The sequence below is a fragment of the Silene latifolia genome, chromosome 11 (genome assembly GCF_048544455.1).
Source record: "Silene latifolia isolate original U9 population chromosome 11, ASM4854445v1, whole genome shotgun sequence".
NCBI lineage: Eukaryota > Viridiplantae > Streptophyta > Magnoliopsida > Caryophyllales > Caryophyllaceae > Silene > Silene latifolia.
Genome location: NC_133536.1, coordinates 155,654,164 through 155,676,019, shown reverse-complemented (window position 1 = coordinate 155,676,019; position 21,856 = coordinate 155,654,164). Strand labels below are relative to the sequence as shown.

At 39.7% G+C, this 21,856-nt stretch overlaps 1 protein-coding gene across 1 annotated transcript; it reads left to right on the top strand.

The window, feature by feature from the left end:
- Window positions 1–14,728: 14,728 nt before the first annotated feature.
- On the top strand, window positions 14,729–16,139 carry LOC141614190 (uncharacterized). Its single transcript, XM_074432947.1, has 3 exons — window positions 14,729–15,201; window positions 15,374–15,598; window positions 15,686–16,139. The coding sequence occupies exons 1-3, from the start codon at window positions 14,729–14,731 to the stop codon at window positions 16,137–16,139; spliced, it is 1,152 nt and encodes a 383-aa protein (XP_074289048.1).
- The last annotated feature ends 5,717 nt before the right edge of the window (window positions 16,140–21,856 follow it).

Sequence of the window (21,856 nt, the reverse complement as noted above, 5' to 3'; positions counted from 1 at the left end):
CGTCTGTCGCAGGATGAAATGTTGTACTCATCTTCAAAGTTGTTCCCAAAGATTCCTGCAACTCTTTCCAAATCCTTGAGATAAATCTCGCATCTCTGTCAGATACTATGTCCTTAGGCACTCCATGCAATCCTAACACATGCTTCCGATAAGCCAAAGCTAATTGTGCCTTGGTCCATGTATCTTTCATTGGCACAAAATAAGTTGACTTGGTCAGTCGATCCACTATTACCCATATCATGTTGTTAACATGTTGACTCTTTGGCAAACCCCCGATAAAATCCATAGAGATGGATTCCCACTTCCACTAAGGTACCTCTAAAGACTGAATCTTATCTTGTGGTCGTCGTTGTTCCCCTTTAATTCTTTGGCATGTCAAACAACGGGCCACAAACTCAGCTGTCTCTTTCTTCATCCCAGGCCACCAGAATGTGTTCTTTAAATCCTTGTATAGCTTGTCACCACCAGGATGCACTGAATATGGTGTACAATATGCCTCCTTCATGATTATCTTTTTCATCTCCTCATCATTAGGGACACACCACCTCCCATCAAACCTCAAACTACCATCTGAATGAATAGAGAATCTACACACTATCCCTTTCTCTACTCCAGCTCTCCACTCCACCATCTTAGGATCTAAAGCCTGTTTACCTCGAATATCATTATAAAGATCAGGCTGCACTGTCAAATCTCCCATGGCATCTCCTCTCTGTATCATATGTATCCCAAACTTCACCACCTCGTCTCTCAACCTCATCAAAGATAAAGCTGTACACAAAGAATGTACACTCTTCCTGCTCAAAGCATCGGCAACAACATTGGCTTTCCCTTCATGGTAGATAATATCCATGTCATAATCGCCAATCAGCTCCATCCACCTCCTCTGTCTCATGTTCAACTCCTTTTGAGTGAAGATGTACTTGAGACTCTTGTGATCAGAAAATACCTTAAAGGTCGCCCCATAAAGGTAATGTCTCCCAATCTTGAGAGCAAACACCACAACACCCAACTCTAGATCGTGTGTAGGATAATTATCCTCATAAGGCTTTAATTGCCTAGATGCATTGGCAATCACTTTACCGTTCTGCATCAACACACATCCCAACCCATTCTTTGAGGCATCTGTATAAACCTCAAAGTTGTCACTCCCTTAAGGCAATGCTAAGATAGGAGTTGTGGTCAAACGCTCCTTTAATGTTTGGAACGCCGTCTCACAACTCTCATCCCAACGAAACCTGTTCTATTTCCTCATCAACGCTGTCATAGGTCTAGCAATCTTGGAGAAATCCTTCACGAACCATTTGTAATATCCAGCTAAACCCAAGAAACTCCTGATCTCAGCAACATTCTTTGGTGCTTCCCACTCGTCACTGCCTCAATCTTTGCCGGATCCACAGCTACCCCATCCTTAGAGATCACGTGCCCCAGAAAAGCAACTTTCTCTAACCAGAACTCACACTTGGACAACTTAGCATATAACTCGTGCTCTCTTAAGGTCTGTAACACAATCCTCAGATGCTCCTCATGTTCCTCCTTAGTCTTGGAATAGACTAAGATGTCATCGATAAAAACCACCACAAACTTGTCCAGAAACTGACTGAAAACTCTGTTCATCAAATCCATAAACACATTCGGTGCATTAGATAACCCAAAAGGCATCACCACATACTCATAATGGCCATACCTCGACGTGAAAGTTGTCTTTGGTATGTCCACCTCCCTAATCTTCACCTGAGGGTACCCTGACCTCAAATCAATCTTGGAAAAGACTGATGAACCACTCAACTGATCAAACAGGTCATCTATCCTTGGCAAAGGATACTTGTTCTTCACCGTCACTCGGTTCAGCTCCCTGTAATCTATGCACAACCTCAAGCTCCCATCTTTCTTCTTCACAAAAAAAGCTGGTGCTCCCCACGGCGATACACTAGGTCTAATGTATCCCTTCTCTATCAGATCATCTAGCTGTTTCCTGAGCTCCTCCAACTCCTTAGGACCCATCCGGTACGGTGCCTTAGAGATTGGCTCCGTCCCCGGTTTCAACTCAACCGTGAAATCTATCTCCCTCTTCGACGGCAACCCCGGAATCTCCTCTGGAAAGACATCTGAAAACTCACCCACCACTGGTATCTGATCAACTGTCAGACTCTCTATCCGGTCATCTCTCACATGGCACAAGATCAACAGGCACCCCTTCCTCAGATAAGACTTTAAGGTCACAGCTGCAATCAACTTAACTTTGGGTTTGACCACAAACCCACGATAAGACACACTAATGCCCTTAGGACCTCTCAAAGACACTTTCTTTTGATGACAGTCTATCTTAGCTTTGTACTTTCCTAACCAATCCATCCCGACTATCATCTCAAAACCGTCTAAAGGAAACTCTATCAAGTCTACAAGTAGATCAACTTGCCCAACTATCATAGATACATCCCTATACAACCTCCCACATGTTACAGACTCTCCCGAAGGTATGAAAACTTTCTCACTTACAGACTCGTATCCTCTCAGACCTAACCGTTTAACATGACTCGAAGATACAAATGACCGAGACGCCCCCGAATCAAACAAAACAAAGGTATGAATACCGTTAACAAGAAAGGTGCCAGTGATAACATGTGCGTCGTCCTCAGTTGCTTTCTTTTCCATCATATACAGCTTTCCACTGGTCTTCTGTCCACCTCCCTGGACAGTACTGGCTGAAGTAGTCGGCTTAGCACCCGACCCCTGATTGTTGTTGTTGTTCATAACCGGTTTCTAATAAGAATTACCGCCATAGCGGTTACTTCCACCCTGGTTGCTCTGACCTCCCCGGTTGTTCCATGACCTAGCTGGTCTGTTGCTCTCATAACTCTGTGCCGGACCCTGAGAATAGCTCCCCTGAGCTGATCTCTCAAAAGCTCCTGGTACACTCGTGCACTCATGTCTCTTGTGGCCTACACCGCCACAGCCAAAGTAGTTCATCCGCCAACTACCACTACCGCTCCCACGGCCACGCCCAAAGGAAGCCCCCAGCACTGAACCCCGAGCAAGAAGAAAACGCTCTAGCCTGATTGTGGTTGCCTTTCTTGTAAATAGATTGGCCACCACCCTCGCTCTCAGCATTTCTTTTCTCACCTCCCCTCTCCCGGGCCATCTTCACCAACCTCTCAGCTCTCTTAGCTCTCTCATAAGCTTCCTTAACATCAGTAAGGACTCCCACGGGTAACTTCTCTATAATCCTGGGGGTCAACCATTTCTCGAACCTCAGCACTAAGTTCTCATCACTCAACCCCATATCCTCAGCATACCTAGACTTCTCATTGAACTGTCGATAATACTCAGCTACCGACATATCAGATGTCATCTTGAACCCATCAAACTCCTCCCTCAGCTTACTCCTCACATGCTCAGGTACAAACTCCCTCTTTATAGCTTTCCTGAACTCTTCCCAAGGAATAGCAGGCAGACCCTGCTTCGCATACATCTCCCTAGCACTCACCTTCACCTTATCCCACCACTTACCAGCCGCTTCCCTCAAGTAGAATGCAGCTTATTCTACTTTCATCTCATCAGGAGAATGTACCAGATCCAGAATGTTCTCCATCTCACGATGCCAATTGTCAAAAAGAATTGGCTCCCCGGTCCCCTTATACTTTTTTGGGTTAAACCTTGCTATGTATAGACTGATCTTTGAGTGATAAACCTCCTTATCTTTCCCAACTCTCTTAAGGGCCTCTGTAAGAGCATCTTGATGCTCCAACATCTTAACTATATCGTCAACGTTCATGCTCTCAGCTCTCACATACAAAGCGGTTTTCTTTGGCGGCATCTTGAAACTATATATAAGAAAAGGGTAGATATAAACATACATTCTATAACTCAAAACACGAAAAACGACCTTCCCCGAGCCCACTCGATCGAGTGCCCAAACCTACTCGATCGAGTGGAGGCTACTCGATCGAGTGCCCCACGTACTCGATCGAGTACCCCGACTCCAAACCCAAAACAGACCTTCTGATCTCTCACCTACTCGATCAAGCTGACATGCCACTCGATCGAGTGCCCCCTACTCGATCGAGTGCCCCTATGAACTCGATCGCGTACCCAAAAACACGGTTCTAATCATAAAAATGTCAAATACCCACTCGATCGAGTGCCCCCCACTCGATCGAGTCATGCAGACTCGTGAATACTACCCGCATGTTATCTCACATACCCCAACGTACTATGCATTCATTATTATCTTAACATTATAACTACAGCTACGCATGCAAATCTACGCAACTCCTCATATAATCAACAAAATAATCTACTTCATGCTATCAAGTGCCACATTATTAACAACCATCATGCTTCTTTATTCAAATCAACATATAAACATATCCTCTCGTCCTTTAATCATACTTTCAATTCTCCACTTCCAACATTCAACAATTCACAACATATATCGTTACGTACACATATAAACCAAAAGACAACACATATGACTCTGACATGTACCCCCCGTGTGACCGGTTCAAAATTGTAGGGCAAGTTCGCGACTTTAGGACGTCTCCCAAGCCTTTGCATTAGCTCCTACAACCTTTACCCCGGGTTCATTTTAATTGACTCCCTATGTTCATTAGATTCATTAGTTGTAGGTTTTCAGGATCGTCGCTCTGATACCACTTTGTGACACCCCCATACTCCAAGTGCCTTACCAGGACCACTCGGGTATAAAGCTGTCACCATCTCGGTTTCCCGAGGCAATGATAATAAAAAGACAATAAAGAAACAGCATTTAAATAGTATAAAGTTCAAGTGAGTAGAATACAATCCAAAACTAACTGCCAAAATACGGTTTACATGGTCTCAAAACAACTGTCTAAAAACTATCAAAACTACAGGGGAAGACTCTATCATCTGGTGGCGACACATCCCAGCTATCCCATGTATCTCGACTCATACCTGCTCAATAACTGCTCACCATCCCCGAATGGATCACCACAGTTTTTAAAACAATTAAACGGAGTCAGTACTAATCACACAATTGACATAACTCAATAAAACAACACACAATACAGCTCAATCATCACAGATAAACCCCGAACTCCATCACCAACTCCACAATATTGACTACACACTAAAGTGTGTAGCCCTGCCGGAGTACCCATTGCAACAGGTTACTCCTCGCCGCCAGTGGGGGACCGCAGCCGTTCCCACCTAAGCCCCGCTCATCTCCGTCGAGCGATAAACCCAAATCCATTAATGTGCACATCCCTTCTGTGGCGGGTTCCACAGAAGGTGAATCATGGGCGTGAAGCCACTCCCGCAAGTGACTCCACTCAGCCAGGGACGCACCCCGAAGAACACAGACAGATACAATCAATCACAACTACTAATCAGCAATCAAACCCAACAACTGTCACAATACTCGTACGATAAAACTCCACAATCACAAAGCACAACCAACACATCATGGGACTAATACTGAGTAGGGAACCCTACTTGGAATACAACACAATCAGACGATCTCAACAGCTTTTATCAAAACGCCTCCTCTACGAATCCTCCTCCTAACATATGATCACATAATTACTAACAATCATAAAAACTAACAAAAACCCCCAATCCCCCAAATTAGGGTTTAAACAAACTTAATAAAATACTAGAAAATCGGTACGTAGATCTTACCCTCGACGCAAGGATCACAAGAATGTAAAGGATGATGAATTCCGACCTCTCAAGCTTCGGGATTTGTCAATAATGCAAAAGATGCGAAGAACGTAGTTTGAAATCTCTTTTAAAGTGATTAGGTTTAATAAAGGTGTTTAATGATGATGACGGAAAGTTATATATATCTATTCGCATTATTAACAAAACCCGACAAAACCTTACCCGTAAACCGAGCCACTCGATCGAGTGCCCAACATACTCGATCGAGTGCCCCCTACTCGATCGAGTACCAAGGCTACTCGATCGAGTACCCTACAGACAGAAACTGTTTTAAAAACCCAAAACACCCTCACTCGACAGAGTAAGGCCTACTCGATAGAGTACCCAGAGACTCAAAAAACCGTAGTATCACAGAACTGGCCCCTACCCAGGGACCTGATATTGTACATGTGGGCCAGATCGCCCAGAGAGATAGAGTTGCCGGTATTTTGACAAACGGCTAAGCAGTAAAGAAGAACCCTCCAGACATTGGCGAAAATTTATGACATGGCAAAGTTGTTTGTAAAGATGAAGTCTTGAACAAGTTTAGGAAAGGGGAAGCGAAGACCATATATAAATGGGTATAAATAAAAGCAAACCCATCCTGGACGAAGGGCGTCAGCTTTTTGACCCGGTTCAGGGATGGCGATATCCACCCCATCACCAGGACCAAGCAAACCCTTGATCATAGGGATGTCAGCAGAGGTGAAGGCAGAATCACAGTCACGGGGGTGAGTGAAGAGTCCCCGAGAAGGAAAGACCGGATCAGGATTGCGGTCAGGAGGTGTGGAAGTCGATGATGAGTGTCGGGTTTTGCCCATGGTAAAGAAAGAGAAAATGGGAATTAAAGAGAAAAGAAGGAAGAAATACCTGGGAACGACGGGAGTAGAACAGTGAAGTTGGCAAAGGAATGAGGGAAGGAAGATTAAGGATTTGAGAGAGAGAGAGAGAGGGAGAGTTTTGATGAAATGATTTTGTAATTAATGAAGTGAAGAAAGGAGGTTGGGGTTATAAAGGAAGAGAGAGGGAGTAGGGTGCGAGAAAAGAGGAGGTGGGCGGCTGAAATGATGGATTTGCATGAAAAGGGGTGCAAATGACGGCTTAGGGTTTTAACAGTCGACTACATAAATTCCTTACTCGACACCTCGAAGTGTACTTCGCAAGAAATTTGGGGTAAACTGTTTGGGCTAAAAATCACTCAAAAGGGAAAGGCCCGCTTGATAAATAAATGGGTCACAAGAGAAGGAATAAGAGAAGGGGAGCCCACAGTTGCAGGAAGCACGGAATAGGATGAATGGTCCGGCACACGCGCGAAAGAAAGGCTGAGGCCCATTGAAGGAAGCGTTTGGACTTAGGAAAGAGTTAGGGAGAAGTCAAGGAGATCAGAGAGAATTGAGGGAGACGGCCAAATATGAAAAGAGTTATTATGGAAATATTATTCCTTTTCCATAATCAAAGAAGGATACATCTAGGGTTCTTACCCTATAAATAGCCAAGGAAGAAATCAAAGAAGGACATTCAATCACATACGCACACATACATTCATTCAAGATCCCATCAAGCACGATACCTCGTGTTAGCAAGATTAACATTACGATACAGTTGTAATCATCCTCCTACTCAAAACTAGTGCAATATTTGGCAGGGTATCGTCCCTCCCGCGGTTGTTCCCACATTGGGTTTTCCGCGTCACCAAATCTCACGTGTTAATTTCTAGTTCGTACTTTATTTCCTTATTTAAATACCGTCATACAAACAAACAATCACGTATCCGACGAGTAAGACCGCATTGACCTGAATCAACTAATTCGGTAAAAAATACCTAAACAGTCACCTCCCATCCCATGGTATAAGGACCATATTAGGATCATCATCCATCTTAGTATGTACTCATATTGGCAGGTGAAAGGACAAAAATTCCTCTGACAAAGAATTGCATCAAACATAAACTTCAGTTGCATTTCAGCAATCACACCTTTCTTGCAGATGCCACCATTTGCTGCTCAAGATGAACTAGGGTGCCTCCCTTATACCAAATAAAAGCTACATAAGTTAGCTTCCTCCTCCAATTAGAATCACAAAATGAAATGTCCTGGAACTTGAGTTATAAGAGCTTAAGTAAGTTCAGGTCAGAAACTGATATTCAGCAGTTTCCTTGTGCAGCATTAGTAATCTTGGAAAAATCATATCTCCTAACTCAAGTTGAAATAAATCATGTGAGATAGATTTAATGAAAGTTAATGATGTTAGCTTCCATATACAAAAAGAATTAGTCCTTGAAGTGGCATAGCAATGGAGATATGAATTTCTGAGTAAGAACATGTCAGATTCTGACATTCAGCATTCTTCATGTGCAGCAGCTTGTACTTTAAAAAACCCATATCTCTTAGCTCATGAAGGATAAAAATATACAACATACATCAAATGAAATCTAATGATGTTAGCTTTTATTTAGAAAAAGAATTACCCAATAATATCCAGTAGTTTGTGAATTATTCAAGTTTGAACACAGACAGGTCAGTTCAGAAACAGCATTGCATTAAATCGTGAACGTCTTTGAAGGCTTATTGTGAAAAATTCACACATTTAATATTGTTTATTCTAACTCCATTGGAAAGTAGACTCTTCCAAGATTTCATACATGTAAGGAACAAAATTTTTCACAGTCTAAATCTTGAGATATGGCCATCTGAATTCAGACCAGACATTCTGAAATTGTTGATGCATTTCAGATTGTCTGTCTCATTTGGAAATTGTTTTTCTAACAAAATAAAATAGCCCTTGGTCCTATTCCAAAGCTCATAGTTAGCTGGCACATTAATCTTCCAAATGAAACAAGAATCAAAGGGTTTTCTTGAGTAGAACTTTAGATATGAAACTTCAAAGTCATGCATGTTGCATTGAAGTTTCAGAACAATGCTTAACCCATTTTCTTCTTTGCATCAGCTCCATGGACTGTTTCATTGGTATGTAAAATGATGGACCCTTGCCCCTAGCTCATTCTGCAACCTCCCCGGGTTCAAAAGAATTTGACCTCAAATTCTGAATGTAAGAAAAAAAAATTCCTTACACCTTGCTTGATCAAAAGAGCAGTTATATTCATGGACTGATATTACATATCTTCCTCCTGGATCCAATTGTTGGAAAATATTTAGTGATTTAAGAATTATATTATTTTATAAGCTTTATTATTTGACCAATTAATTCATATTTAATTTAATAACTATTTTACTCCATATCTTGGTGAGTTATGAGGAGATTTATTCTTGGTCAATGTAATTTAAATGGGTGATTTATGGCCATTAAATTTGGTGAATAAATTGTGTGATTAATAATCATTATTTTGCTAGCATAGCAGCCGTATTCATTATTTTGCTTGGTATATAATGCTAGATGGTGGAGCTTGGATGGTGAATGTTTTTGAGCTACAATCATACCATGTCACCTAAATTTATTTTATGCGTATGTGTAGTTTGTGCATGGGGATTTTACAAGAGGAAACATGCTTGCTATTGCCATTATATTAACTACTTATTATAAATTATTTTTGTTACAAATAATTATATTATCTTTAAATTATTATTGAGCATTGAGCGGTCGTCGGTTCGGGGGCTCCTCTTCCTGCCACCGAAAGAGTCCAACGGGTTGTCGTATCTTGGGAGAAGAACGCACTATTTGGTAACCAGTGCAGTGGAGGCGTTATCTCTCTAATTAGGAAAGCGCCTAGCGCGATTCGACCCAAGCTACATCTTTTCTCTCTACTCCTTTTATTTTATTGTTACTTTATTTATTTTATTTATGTCTTTTTATTATTGTATATTGTTATAATATTATTTACGGTATTATATTGCTCCATTTTTTTCTAACAATCTAAAAGAGATAAACCGTTGCCGTATATAGTATTATAACATTGATTGAGAATGAATAAGTTACATTACTCATGTGTTTAACCCGTCATATACAAATATTAGTTCGTAGTCTAATCACTTGCATGTTTGGATGAAGAGGTTAAAAATATGACCCGGAACTCAAAAATGGAAATAGATAACAAATGACCGGGACGGGGAGTATATATTATGGGATAGTTATTTGATCATGTTTGACATGCAATCAGTTTGCCCTATATTAGTTGTTAAGGTTCATTCTTATTTGATAACAAATCATATCTCACATGCGTTGTGCTTTCATTATATATATTGCGCACTTTGTTCATGCACTCTTGCTAATAAGTCTTCGAATTTGTATAAATGGTTATATTTACCAAGTAAGTTGGTTCATTTTTATTTTAGTAAAGTCTGTGATACATAGAATTGGTAGTAATAATTTTGTTTATTATTTTTATGCATTATGGACTTGGCAAATGTGGGGGTTATTTTCAGTCTATAAATTTGTATGAACATCTTTGATTTTAGCGGTTATTTCTACAATTTGAACACAAATATTCTTCTTTTTTTTGGGGGGGGGGAGTGATGAGAATTTTATTATGGAGTATTTATGTGTGCCCAAGTTGATGATATACTTTAAAATATAGATGACTACTTATATTTATATGTGTTCGGGATTTTTATATTGACAATATTTTGATTTAAGAATTTGTTTATGAGTGTTAGTATTTAACGAATTATTCAATATGGTTTAACGAGTCTCTAATCCAATTTTAATTTAGAGTTATGGAGAAAGATTATGATATTGATCAACATTACTCCATATTGACATTTAGTCTTTTATGATTTAATTGGCTTTATTGTTATATTGTTAAATGTTAACGGCTCTTTGGTTTTGTGGTTTTTACCACTTGTGAATTATCATCATGTTTGACATTTATATTGTTTCTTGTCTTGTATTTTTGATAGAAATGATAATTATATGATTATTGTGAATTGTGAAATAAAATTGGTGGAAATTATTATGATAGTGTTTTATGATTTGACCAAATATTTTAAATATTTGTTAGACGAGTTATTTACTCATTTTTATTTTGGAGGTTATGAGAAATACTTAAACTTGGTCAATGTCATCTAGTAGGTGATTAAGTTTTTAAATGTGGTGAAAGTATAGAATTTGGAACATATACTATTTATTGGAGGTTTATTATATATCTCACTAATTATATTTTTCCTTCTTTATTTGAAGGGTATATTGAAGCGAGTTGGACGTTAAATTTGATGAGTCCAAATGCCACATTGACTATTTATTTTTATATGGCGGACGTTTATTATGGCTATTTATTTTTATTTGACGGAGGTTCGGTGTCATGGCTATTTTTATTTCTTGGAGGAGCGGTATTATAAAGATCTCCGAAGCCAACTATTATTATTATTATTATTATTATTATTGTTATTATTATTATTATTATTATTATTATTATTATTATTATTATTATTATTATTATTATTATTATTATTATTATTATATTATTATTATTATTATTATTATTATTATTATTATTATTATTATTGGACACCACGAGCATGGAAGCGAAATAATCGAAAAGTTACGAGATATATTCTATATACTTATATTCGCCCGAGTCGCCTAAGCCTCCTATTCCACTATTATTTGATCAAAGAGTTTTAGCTGAAAGCTAAAAACAAAGTTTGATGAGAAAATGAGATATTTGAGACGTGGTCTTTGAGACACGTGTTTTACCATCATGATGGTGGTCTTATTTGAATATTCAGAAAGTGATATTACGGATCCGTTTATGAAAAAGCCGGCCGGCAAGTACGTACTTAAATTATGAGAATCGAATCGTCGAGGGGAATGAGACTTATTGCCCATATGATAGCCATCGCAGCGGAAACCCGTCTTCATAGATTGGAGATCCCATGAAAGAAGTTCAACGAGTAATAACCAAGCTGTGGGTGGGCTAATTAAGGAAAGTACCATTTGTTTGACGGATATTTTATTTTGGTCCGCGTCTCATTCCTATGGCGAAGTGTGGTATACTGGTATTGTGTTTTATGAGGTGCTCTCATTGTTTTTGGTTGTGACGGTTTGAGGTTGAGCATTGACTCTTAATGAATCCGAAGCATAATTTTTTGCGGGATGGATGTCAAACCTACCCTTGGAGGATTCACCAAGTGAGTGTTCGTAGTGTGGTCGCTACTATGGGACGTGGGCAACTCCCTAGAGGCACTCATGACACAAGATACCTGCGCATGACCATTAACGTGCACCACTGATAGAACCTGATCGATTGCCCGTACCGTGTGTGTGGTGAGTCCAAGCTTGATCTAAGAGACCTAGTTCAAAGTATTTATACTACTATGGTTCTTTCGAGTGCAAGTTCACTTACACTAAGTGTTGGTTCAAACCCGAAAGGTACCTACACCTATTACGCGGTATTCTATGCTCACTATTATTATTTTCATATAAAAAATTTATTTTATTTTTGGATTATTAAATCTTATTTATTTATTTTTAAAAAAAGTTTTCAATTCTTAAAACATGTGGGAATTGTTGGAAAATATTTAGTGATTTAAGAATTATATTATTTTATAAGCTTTATTATTTGACCAAGTAATTCATATTTAATTTAATAACTATTTTACTCCATATCTTGGTGAGTTATGAGGAGATTTATTCTTGGTCAATGTAATTTAAATGGGTGATTTATGGCCATTAAATTTGGTGAATAAATTGTGTGATTAATAGTCATTATTTTGCTAGCATAGCAGCCGTATTCATTATTTTGCTTGGTATATAATGCTAGATGGTGGAGCTTGGATGGTGACTGTTTTTGAGCTACAATTATACCATGTCACCTAAATTTATTTTATGTGTATGTGTAGTTTGTGCATGGGGATTTTACAAGAGGAAACATGTTTGCTATTGCCATTATATTAACTACTTATTATAAATTATTTTTGTTACAAATAATTATATTATCTTTAAATTATTATTGAGCATTGAGCGGTCGTCGGTTCGGGAGCTCCTCTTGCTGCCACCAAAAGAGTTCAACGGGTTGTCGTATCTTGGGAGAGGGATGCACTATTTGGTAAGAGTGGAGAGGAGGCGTTATCTCTCTAATTAGGAAAGCGCCTAGCGCGATTCGACCCAGGCTACATCTTTTCTCTCTACTCCTTTTATATTATTGTTACTTTATTTATTTTATTTATGTCTTTTTATTATTATATATTGTTATAATATTATTTACGGTATTATATTGCTCCATTTTTTCTAACACAAATACCATGATAGCTTGCCTTAGACTCATAGGAGCAGCACTCAGGAGTTCAACAACAAGAATGGAGAATTGGACATTCAAGCGTGAAGCATGTGCACTCTCATTGCCTCTATTTATGCTCATTCCTGTTTTCTTTTCAATTGAGTCCATGCACCCTTCACCAAAAGGCCAAGGTGGCTCTACTCCAAGCTTAACAACAATTATATCACGTTGAATGCCCAGCAACATGTAAGCACCCAAGCTTAACCCATAGTTAGATTTAATACACCCAGTTGAGCACAACAATGCAATGAAGGGGCTGCTGCTATTTTTGTGCATACCCTATGGTGGCTCCATTGCAATTCGTAAGGACCTTAGGGGTTTACACCACAAATTATAGGGGATTTTGATCCACAATTTCTTATTTCATAGAAAACCAATGAATTTTTTTTATCATAAAAACCATAGAGGAAAAAATCCAAAAACATGTTTTCCTATGACTTCTCTCTAGGGTTTATGGGATTTTAACTTGCAAAATGGCAAGCAAAATCACAAAAAAAATCTCAATCAAAACCTAAATCACGATCTAAAGCAAAATTAAGACTTTCTTTCTCACGATTTTCTGATCTCAATTTGGATATAGATCGCCCTGAATCGTCTCATAGTACTGTCGCTGATCCTCAATAACCTGAAAGCATTGGTGTTCCTCAATCGTCTGAATCTCAGAAAACCAAGGAATTAAGTGAAATTGTTGGCATACTGGTGATGGCTATGGGTGATATCGTCGATGATCCTCCTCATTCTCACCCAGAGCTGGATAATGATGAAGCGGCTGAGGAATGGACACTTGTGAAGGGTAAGTGTGATGCTTCTCCTAGACTTACTAGTCCTATTGTTGATTCATCTAGAGCATTATTGCAACTTACTAGTGATGATGTTATGTTTGAGATTGAATACTGGGACACAGCTGTTGTTTGTTATGTCCTTGGTAGTAATCCTCCATGGGAGCTGCTATCAGGCTTTGTTCACAAATTATGGGGGGTGTATAAATTTGATAAAATCTCGTTTCTCCCTAATAGTGTGTTTTGGTGAGATTTCCTACTAAAGAGTGTCAAAGTCTGGTATTACAACAAGGGTTTTCAATGTTTGACGATAAACCTTTAATTGTTAAACCCTGGACTGACACTTGTAGCTTGCTGAAAAAACGTGTCAAGCATGTTCCTATCTGGGTCTGATTATGTGGGTTGCCTCTTAAATTTTGGAGCAAGTCCACTCTTGAGAAGCTGGCTGATTTCCTGGGTAAATGTATTAAGAGAGATGTTGCAACTGAGGAAAAGACCAGACTAGGCTTTGCTAGACTCTTAGTAGAGGTGGAAATTGGTCAGGATTTCCCTGATAAGCTGTTTTTTAAGGATGAGAAAGGTAGTGAGGTGAGCATTCTAGTGGAATATGAATGGAAACCATCTATCTGTGGCAGTTGTAGAGGGATTGGACATACTAGGGAGATGTGTAAGAAAAAGTCAGTGGTGCCTGTAGCTAAACCTATTTCTAGGCAACCCTCTAAACCTATTCAGAAATTTTAGAGGCCTCTTCAGAAGCCAATTCAGAAGGCTACTCAGGTGGCTTCATCCTCTGAGGTCCAGGCTCCTGCTGAACCTCCATTTGGGGGAATAACATATCACAATTCTTCTGATATTCTCTCTTCTACTCTTGTCATTCAACAAGTAACCAGACAAGAACATCAGAGTCTAAGAAAGGATATATCTCCAACTAAGTCTTATGTGGAGGATTTAAGTCCTAGTAAGGTAGTTCAAATGAGTGGGAGACTGGAGGAACCACCTGGATTAATAGTTAATGGATAGTATTGGAAGTTGGAATATGAGGGGAATAAATGGGATCAATAAACAACAGGATGTGAGGAAATTTATACATCATAATAATATTGGTCTCTATGGTCTTTTGGAAACTAAGATTAAGATACAAGATTTTAATACTGTCTTGAATAATCTGGGCACTCACTGGTCTGGAATTAATAATAGTGGCTATTATAATAGGGGTAGAGTTTGGATAATTTGGTCTTCTCAGGTTTTCAGTGTTACACCTCTTTTAATGAATGCACAAGTTATAACTAAAAAAGTGGTAGAACTTGCAACTGGTGATGAATTTCTTTTCTCTGTGGTTTATGGTTTTAATGAGGATAGTGAGAGGAAAGATCTTTGGGCTCATATGAAGTACATTAAGGATTCTTATTCAGGGTCTTGGGGGATCTGTGGAGATTTTAATAATGTGTTGAATTTTAATGAGAGGAATGGTAGGGATGTTCAGTGGTCTGATATTGCAGAGTTCAGAGAGTGTGTGTAGTATTGTGGACTGGCTAATATTAAGGGTCAAGGAGCTTTTTATACTTGGAACAATAAGCAAGACCCCTTGTCTCACTCTTTTTCAAAAATTGATAGATTTCTCATTAATTCTGAGTGGTGGACCTGAGGGTCTTTTAGACCATAATCCTTGTGTGTGCTATAGGAGACAAGTGAGGCTTCCTCCTAAGAGACAGTTTAGATATTATAACATGTGGAGCCTTGATGATGATTTCCCTAGGGTGGTGCAGCAAGTTTGGAGCAGGTCTGTGCAGGGTACTTTGATGTACCAATTGGTCACTAAATTGAAACAGTTAAAACAACCTCTGAGAGAATTGAATAGAAATAAATTTTCAGACATTGAGAAGGCAGTGGGAGTTGCTCAGGCTCTGTTGGAGAGTATTCAGATTTAGCTGCAGGCTACTCCAACTGACCCTATCCTGGTAGCTGCTGAATGTGAGGCTGCTGACTCTTTTAGGAAGCTCTCTAAAATTTATCATAGTTTCATTTGTCAGAAATCTAAAATTGACTGGATTTGCAATGGGGATGAGAATACTAGGTTTTTTCATAATCAGATTAGATCTAGACAAATCCATAACAGAGTTATGAGCATCAGAGGGCAGGATGGTACCTTATATAAAGACCCACAAGACATTGAACAGGCTTTCTTGGCTTATTATCAGGAGTTATTGGGTACTTGCCAGCCTACTACTCATGTGCATATCCCTACTGTGAGGAGTGGTAAGCTGGTCACTGAACATCATAAGTGTGCTCTTCTTGCTCCTGTGACCCCTGAGGAAATTAAAGAATGTTTATTCTTTATACCATCTACTAAGTCTCCTGGTCCTGATGGCTTCTCTAGCCAGTTCTTCAAGGATTCTTGGAATGTGGTTGGGGGGATGTTATGCAGGCTATTCAATATTTTTTTCTGACTGGTCAATTGCTCAAGAAGGTGAACACCACTACCCTTACTCTTATTCCTAAAGTTCAAAATCCTACTAGTGTGTTAGAGTTTAGACCAATTGTAACACCCCCTCATACCAAGGTACCTTACCAAGGATTATCCTAGCAAGAAAGGCTGTTACCATCTCGCTTGCCCGTATCAAAAGCAACAACTGATAGTGGAAGCTAAGCTTGCGTGGTGACTCCCCATGACTGCCCCAAATCTAAACGACTACATCACCTGTTACAATCTGCTCACCATCCCCGAATGGATTACCACAGATTTTATTAAACAACAACGGGGTCAGTTACTGAATAATTAAAGTAAGACAGGTACAATAAGCAACCAGCTGATCATCCTCCTCCTCCGGTCTCCCGATCTCACACAGTAACCGACTACACACTGAAGTGTGTAGCCCTGCCAGATTACCCATCACAACAGGTAATCATCACCGCTAGTGGGGGACCGCAGCCAATCCCCACCTAATTCCAGCTCATCAACGAGCGATATCCCTGTCCCTTAATGTGCACATCCCCTCCCGTGACGGGTTCCACGGAGGGCGAACTAGGGTGTGAAGCCACTCACGCAAGTGACTCCACCACAATCATCACAACATCATCACCATCACCACACCAACACTCCAACGATGATCAGCAGTCAAACAATCGTACACAAAATAATAAATATCAAATCGATTAAACAGGAACTGAGTAGGGAAACCCTACCTTTTCGCAAACCGTTACGCTGCAATCAATCATACAAATGCATAACAAATATCACATCGTCACCTACAACAATAATAATCAACAATTAACACACATATGATGACCAAACCCTTAACTCCCAAATTAACCCAAAAATAATTAGGGCCAAACCCTAAAAGACAACCTATTAGTAGATTACAACGAACTAGAGACTTACCAAATAAATCGAGACAAGAGACGGAGGTGTAGACTTGCGACTGATCAATTAGCCTTGAGAATGATTAGGGTGATTAGAGAGAGATGTGAGCGTCGTTTAGTTTTGGTAAAAGAATGATTTAGAAACCGTAAAAGCATAATTTATAATAATCTCTAATCACCAAAACCAAATCGCGGAATTAAATCCGTCAGACCGGATACTCGGTCGAGTATAGAGTATACTCGGCTGAGTACCCTCTACTCGGTCGAGTATTCCACATACTCGGCCGAGTGTTCCTGGGCAGTAGTCAAACCAGGATACACGACACCCCTTACTAGACCGAGTAGGCCATACTCGGTAGGCCGAGTACCAGCTTAGGAAAACCGTAGTATTACAATCTTCCCCCCTTAAAAAGAACTTCGTCCCCGAAGTTTCAACCCAACCTATAAAACATGGACACCTAACACTAACTCTACCAACCACGCTTCCTTCCACAACATGGCTCACGATATCGTCTCAACTATAGCATAGTCTCCCAATACTAACTCCATAATACTATCAGATACCCACAACATAAGTGTTGCCAACTCTGTCTTACTTCCATAACGCTCACTAGCACCGTCAATTACCAAGACAATCCACCGGACAAGATCAACCATCAAGACGGGATGTTACATTCTACCACCCTTAAAACGAACTTCGTCCTCGAAGTTTACTCACACACATAAACATCCTCACACAATCCGTTAACACTATCGAAGTTTACTCACACTCCTAAACATCATACTACTACGAGCATTGCCATTACCTGTAATAAAATCAACCACAACACGAATCCATCCTTTACTCTACACCAACACTCAAACTTCCAAATGTACTATAACATGTACAACCATCAAACTCTCTTTTCCTCTTCTACTCCTCTTAATATAAATGTTACGTCCTCGTAACTCCCTAATACTAGGTCATTTGCTATACCTCTCATAAACCTCATTACCACCGCATGTCAACAATAACCCATTATAACCTCAAGACCTACAACCATTCCTATATCCAGGGCTCTCTTTCTCTAACAGTTCTCGTGCCTCCTATTATTCTGTACTCACATAACATATATCATAAAATCCTCAGTATAACCACCACCCCATCTCTTCCACATTACCGCAAAACAACATACTTCTATATACTTATACACTCATCTCCACGATCTTAGCTCATAATCCACAAAATATTACACATACTCACATTATCTTCTCAAGTTCATCTCATTTATTACCACAAAATTCACCCGTAACTTGACATGATACTAACTCCCAAAACTCCGTACTCTCTGTCCCAAGAAAAGGTGCTAAACCACCTGTAGTTTCCAGTTCATACCACACATGTTCCACAATTCTCTTGCCACAACTATGTCCACCAACGCCTTATCTAAAACAAGATTAAAAGTACTCTAACAGCCTCTCACAACTGTGTCCCATTAACAGAATACTACTATACCATGACAACAACGGAACCATACCCAACTCTCTTTCATATCATACTCTATTCTCACTCCCAAGCCGACACTGGTAAGAAAGATCGGGAAACAAAACAACGGTCTATATGCCCTAACCGACACTGACAGGAAATAGCAGTAAACAAACAACAATCTATGACAACACGAAAAATACTCGTATCACAACACGAATTACCGTGCACAGTGCACAACAACCACATCGATAGTCATCGTAACTTTTACAATCTCATATCACTGACTCATCACAACTTCCTTGACCACAGGACTTTCTTAAAACTGCTCTACTAGATCACGATGCAGCATATTACACGGAATCATAGATACTAACCTTATGAATATTATCCATACCATGACTCGTGAGGTCAGAACCTCACACAAACATTTACACATATCAAGGACCCATAATCAAATGTAACTAGCCAATCTTGATTACGTAAGTTACCACCTGATAAAGGTTACCTCTCACCCGTGCTTAACTCGTATGCCCCTCCTATTACATTCTCTCATTCGCATAACTATCACTTCCTGACAATGTGACCATAATATCTGTACCCAATTACGAGCGAACACCTCATATGTCCACATCTTATACTCCCTCACAACCATATATACCAATCAGTCTTCACAAAATCAACCCCGTTAGAACAACTAACTTCCTTAATGTAACATCATCCTCAACCACTAGTGACAACAATACGACACCACCATCCTTCATGTGACCGCTCTTTTACTATCACTTCTTAATATAACAATTCATTTACGCTTTTTGGTTGTCATCCCGAATAACGAACATCAAATCCATCAACAAAATTTACCTCAACATTATTTCCAATTCTATCCTTTATTATATCGTCACCTAACTCTCCACCAAAATCTCATATCGTGCAAACACTCTGCCAGCTTCTTACCCCCTTAATACCTCGAAACTCATGGCTAACATGTCGTCCTGAACTCCTATATACTATTAGCTCACCGCCTCTCATGATGTTATCATGCCTTTCCATGATTCCTTATTTTCATGTCCCATAACTTTAATCAACGTTCTCCCAACTTACTTCCATCCAATAATACGAACTAATAATTCATCTCCTTCCTTCTTCTACCTAACTCTTTGTTATCCGATTACCTTCTTGTTGCTTCACAACTCAAATTCAATTTAATTCATATAAATATCTTCTCATTCTTCCTTATCACCGATCCTCTCTCATCATACAACTCACTCACGCTTGTCACTATCAGGTCCACACACTAACGGTTACTCTTCCATTAGTCGTATCTCCCTTTCGTATCTCTAGAAACCAAAATTCACCTCATACCATTAATTGCCCAAAGAATTACACACTAGGCTCACCTCTTGATATTCCATATTCCCAAACTCGACCACTATCTACCCATCGCGGCATAACTCGATCTCACCATACACCATCCGTTTCCATCCCTCTTTAACGACCTTTCATAACATATATCCTTAACCAACACATTCCTAACCGTCTCCCTCCATAAACCCTTACACATCCTAATTTAACACTATCCGCATCCCTCATCTCAACCTTTTCATTCTCACATTTCTTTACACTTATATCACTCTTGCCCATAAACACTTACTTTTATATTACTCAACACACGACTATATCACTCACCATATCTCACAAAACATGCTCTTTACCTCAATTAGCTCAACATTCTTCCCTTTCCTTTTTCCCCTGTCCCTCACAACCACATATAACCCATGTCCTTCCTATCCAACACATATCCCTCATAAGCCGACATTCCCCCTATCATAGCATTTGGTAACTTACGTATCAAGACCGTCACATATATAAAAGAACTCTTTAAGACCCAAAACATACATGTCTAGATACCCTACGACTCAAAACAATTGTAAGAACATAGCCATCGACTAAAAATGACCGCCCAAAGAAGTACGCGGTCGAGTACATGGCATACTAGGTCGAGTACAGGATACTCGGTCGAGTAACTATATTACTCGGTCGAGTTTTCGACTCTAGAAGCGAACGCAATTGTCACAGAGGATTACTCGGTCGAGTATTGGGAATACTCGGCCGAGTAGCCCTTACTCGGTCGAGTATGACCTTACTCGGCCGAGTACCGACACAGTTCTCAGCATCGTCCAGTTTTCGTAAAACAGTCATACCTCACTCGTTACTTGGTCATTTTGGGAATGTGACCTATCGTTAGAATCGTAAGAGGACAAGATATCACCTCCAATTGAAATTACAGCAATATCATTTTTAGAATTAGACTTATGACAGTTTTAAGACAACCCTTCCAAAATCGGTTTTCATACAAATCAATTTTTCTTAACAAAACAACTTAAACATGAATAAAGCAAACAATGACGACCCAATACTTCAAGAAAACCAGTACATAGGTGAACCTTTATCATACCCACATGAAAATTAAACACAACATTCATGTATATAGTATAACAACCCGGCCCACCACGGTCGTAACACAGCCCAATAAGATGGGATATGTACCTTTGGGCCCATTACTTGTCCTCACTTAAGCCCAAAAGCACAAGGCCTTGTTACTAAGTGGTGGGTGGAATCCTTTATAAACATATCACAACCTCCTCAATTCCCCGATGTGAGACAACCTTACTCTCAATAACTTGGGGTGTTACAATCTCCCCCACTTAAAGAACACAACGTCCTCGTTGTGCCTCCAACTTGACCGCAGCCAAGCCCAGAATCCTCCCCCGCTAGGTGTGTGACCCGGTTACTCCCGACCATGGGCTCACCACACGGTCGCAGGGTCGCTCTGATACCATTTATAACAACCCGACCCACCACGGTCGTAACACAACCCAATAAGATGGGATATGTACCTTTGGGCCCATTACTTGTCCTCACTTAAGCCCAAAAGCACAAGGCCTTGTTACTAAGTGATGGGTGGAATCCCTTATAAACATATCACAACCTCCTCAATTCCCCGATGTGGGACAACCTTACTCTCAATAACTTGGGATGTTACATATAGACGCGTGACCGAAATCACATGCTACTATCAACAAGCCAAACATTAACATCATCACGTTCATATACACATGTACCACTACCATACTTCGTGCTCAAGATCGTATTAAACAGGTAACATGCTCAACATACTTCATGCTCAAGATCTATCATATACGAATTCAGAATCCACCTTTCATAAACTACCAGTTCCATCACTTTCACCATTTTATCCAACCATTTCACAAAATTCAAGTTATAGGTATCAAAAACACATGACTCATACCAAGGTACCTTACCAAGGATTACCCT

Excerpts from the sequence above, each read along its gene's own strand:
- LOC141614190 (XM_074432947.1), top strand. The coding sequence starts at position 14,729 with ATGAGGGGAATAAATGGGATCAATAAACAACAGGATGTGAGGAAATTT. Across the intron at positions 15,202-15,373 it reads GATATTGCAGAGTTCAGAGA|GAGACAAGTGAGGCTTCCTC; the intron begins GTGTGTGTAGTA and ends TGTGTGCTATAG. Across the intron at positions 15,599-15,685 it reads GTGGGAGTTGCTCAGGCTCT|GAAGCTCTCTAAAATTTATC; the intron begins GTTGGAGAGTAT and ends TGACTCTTTTAG.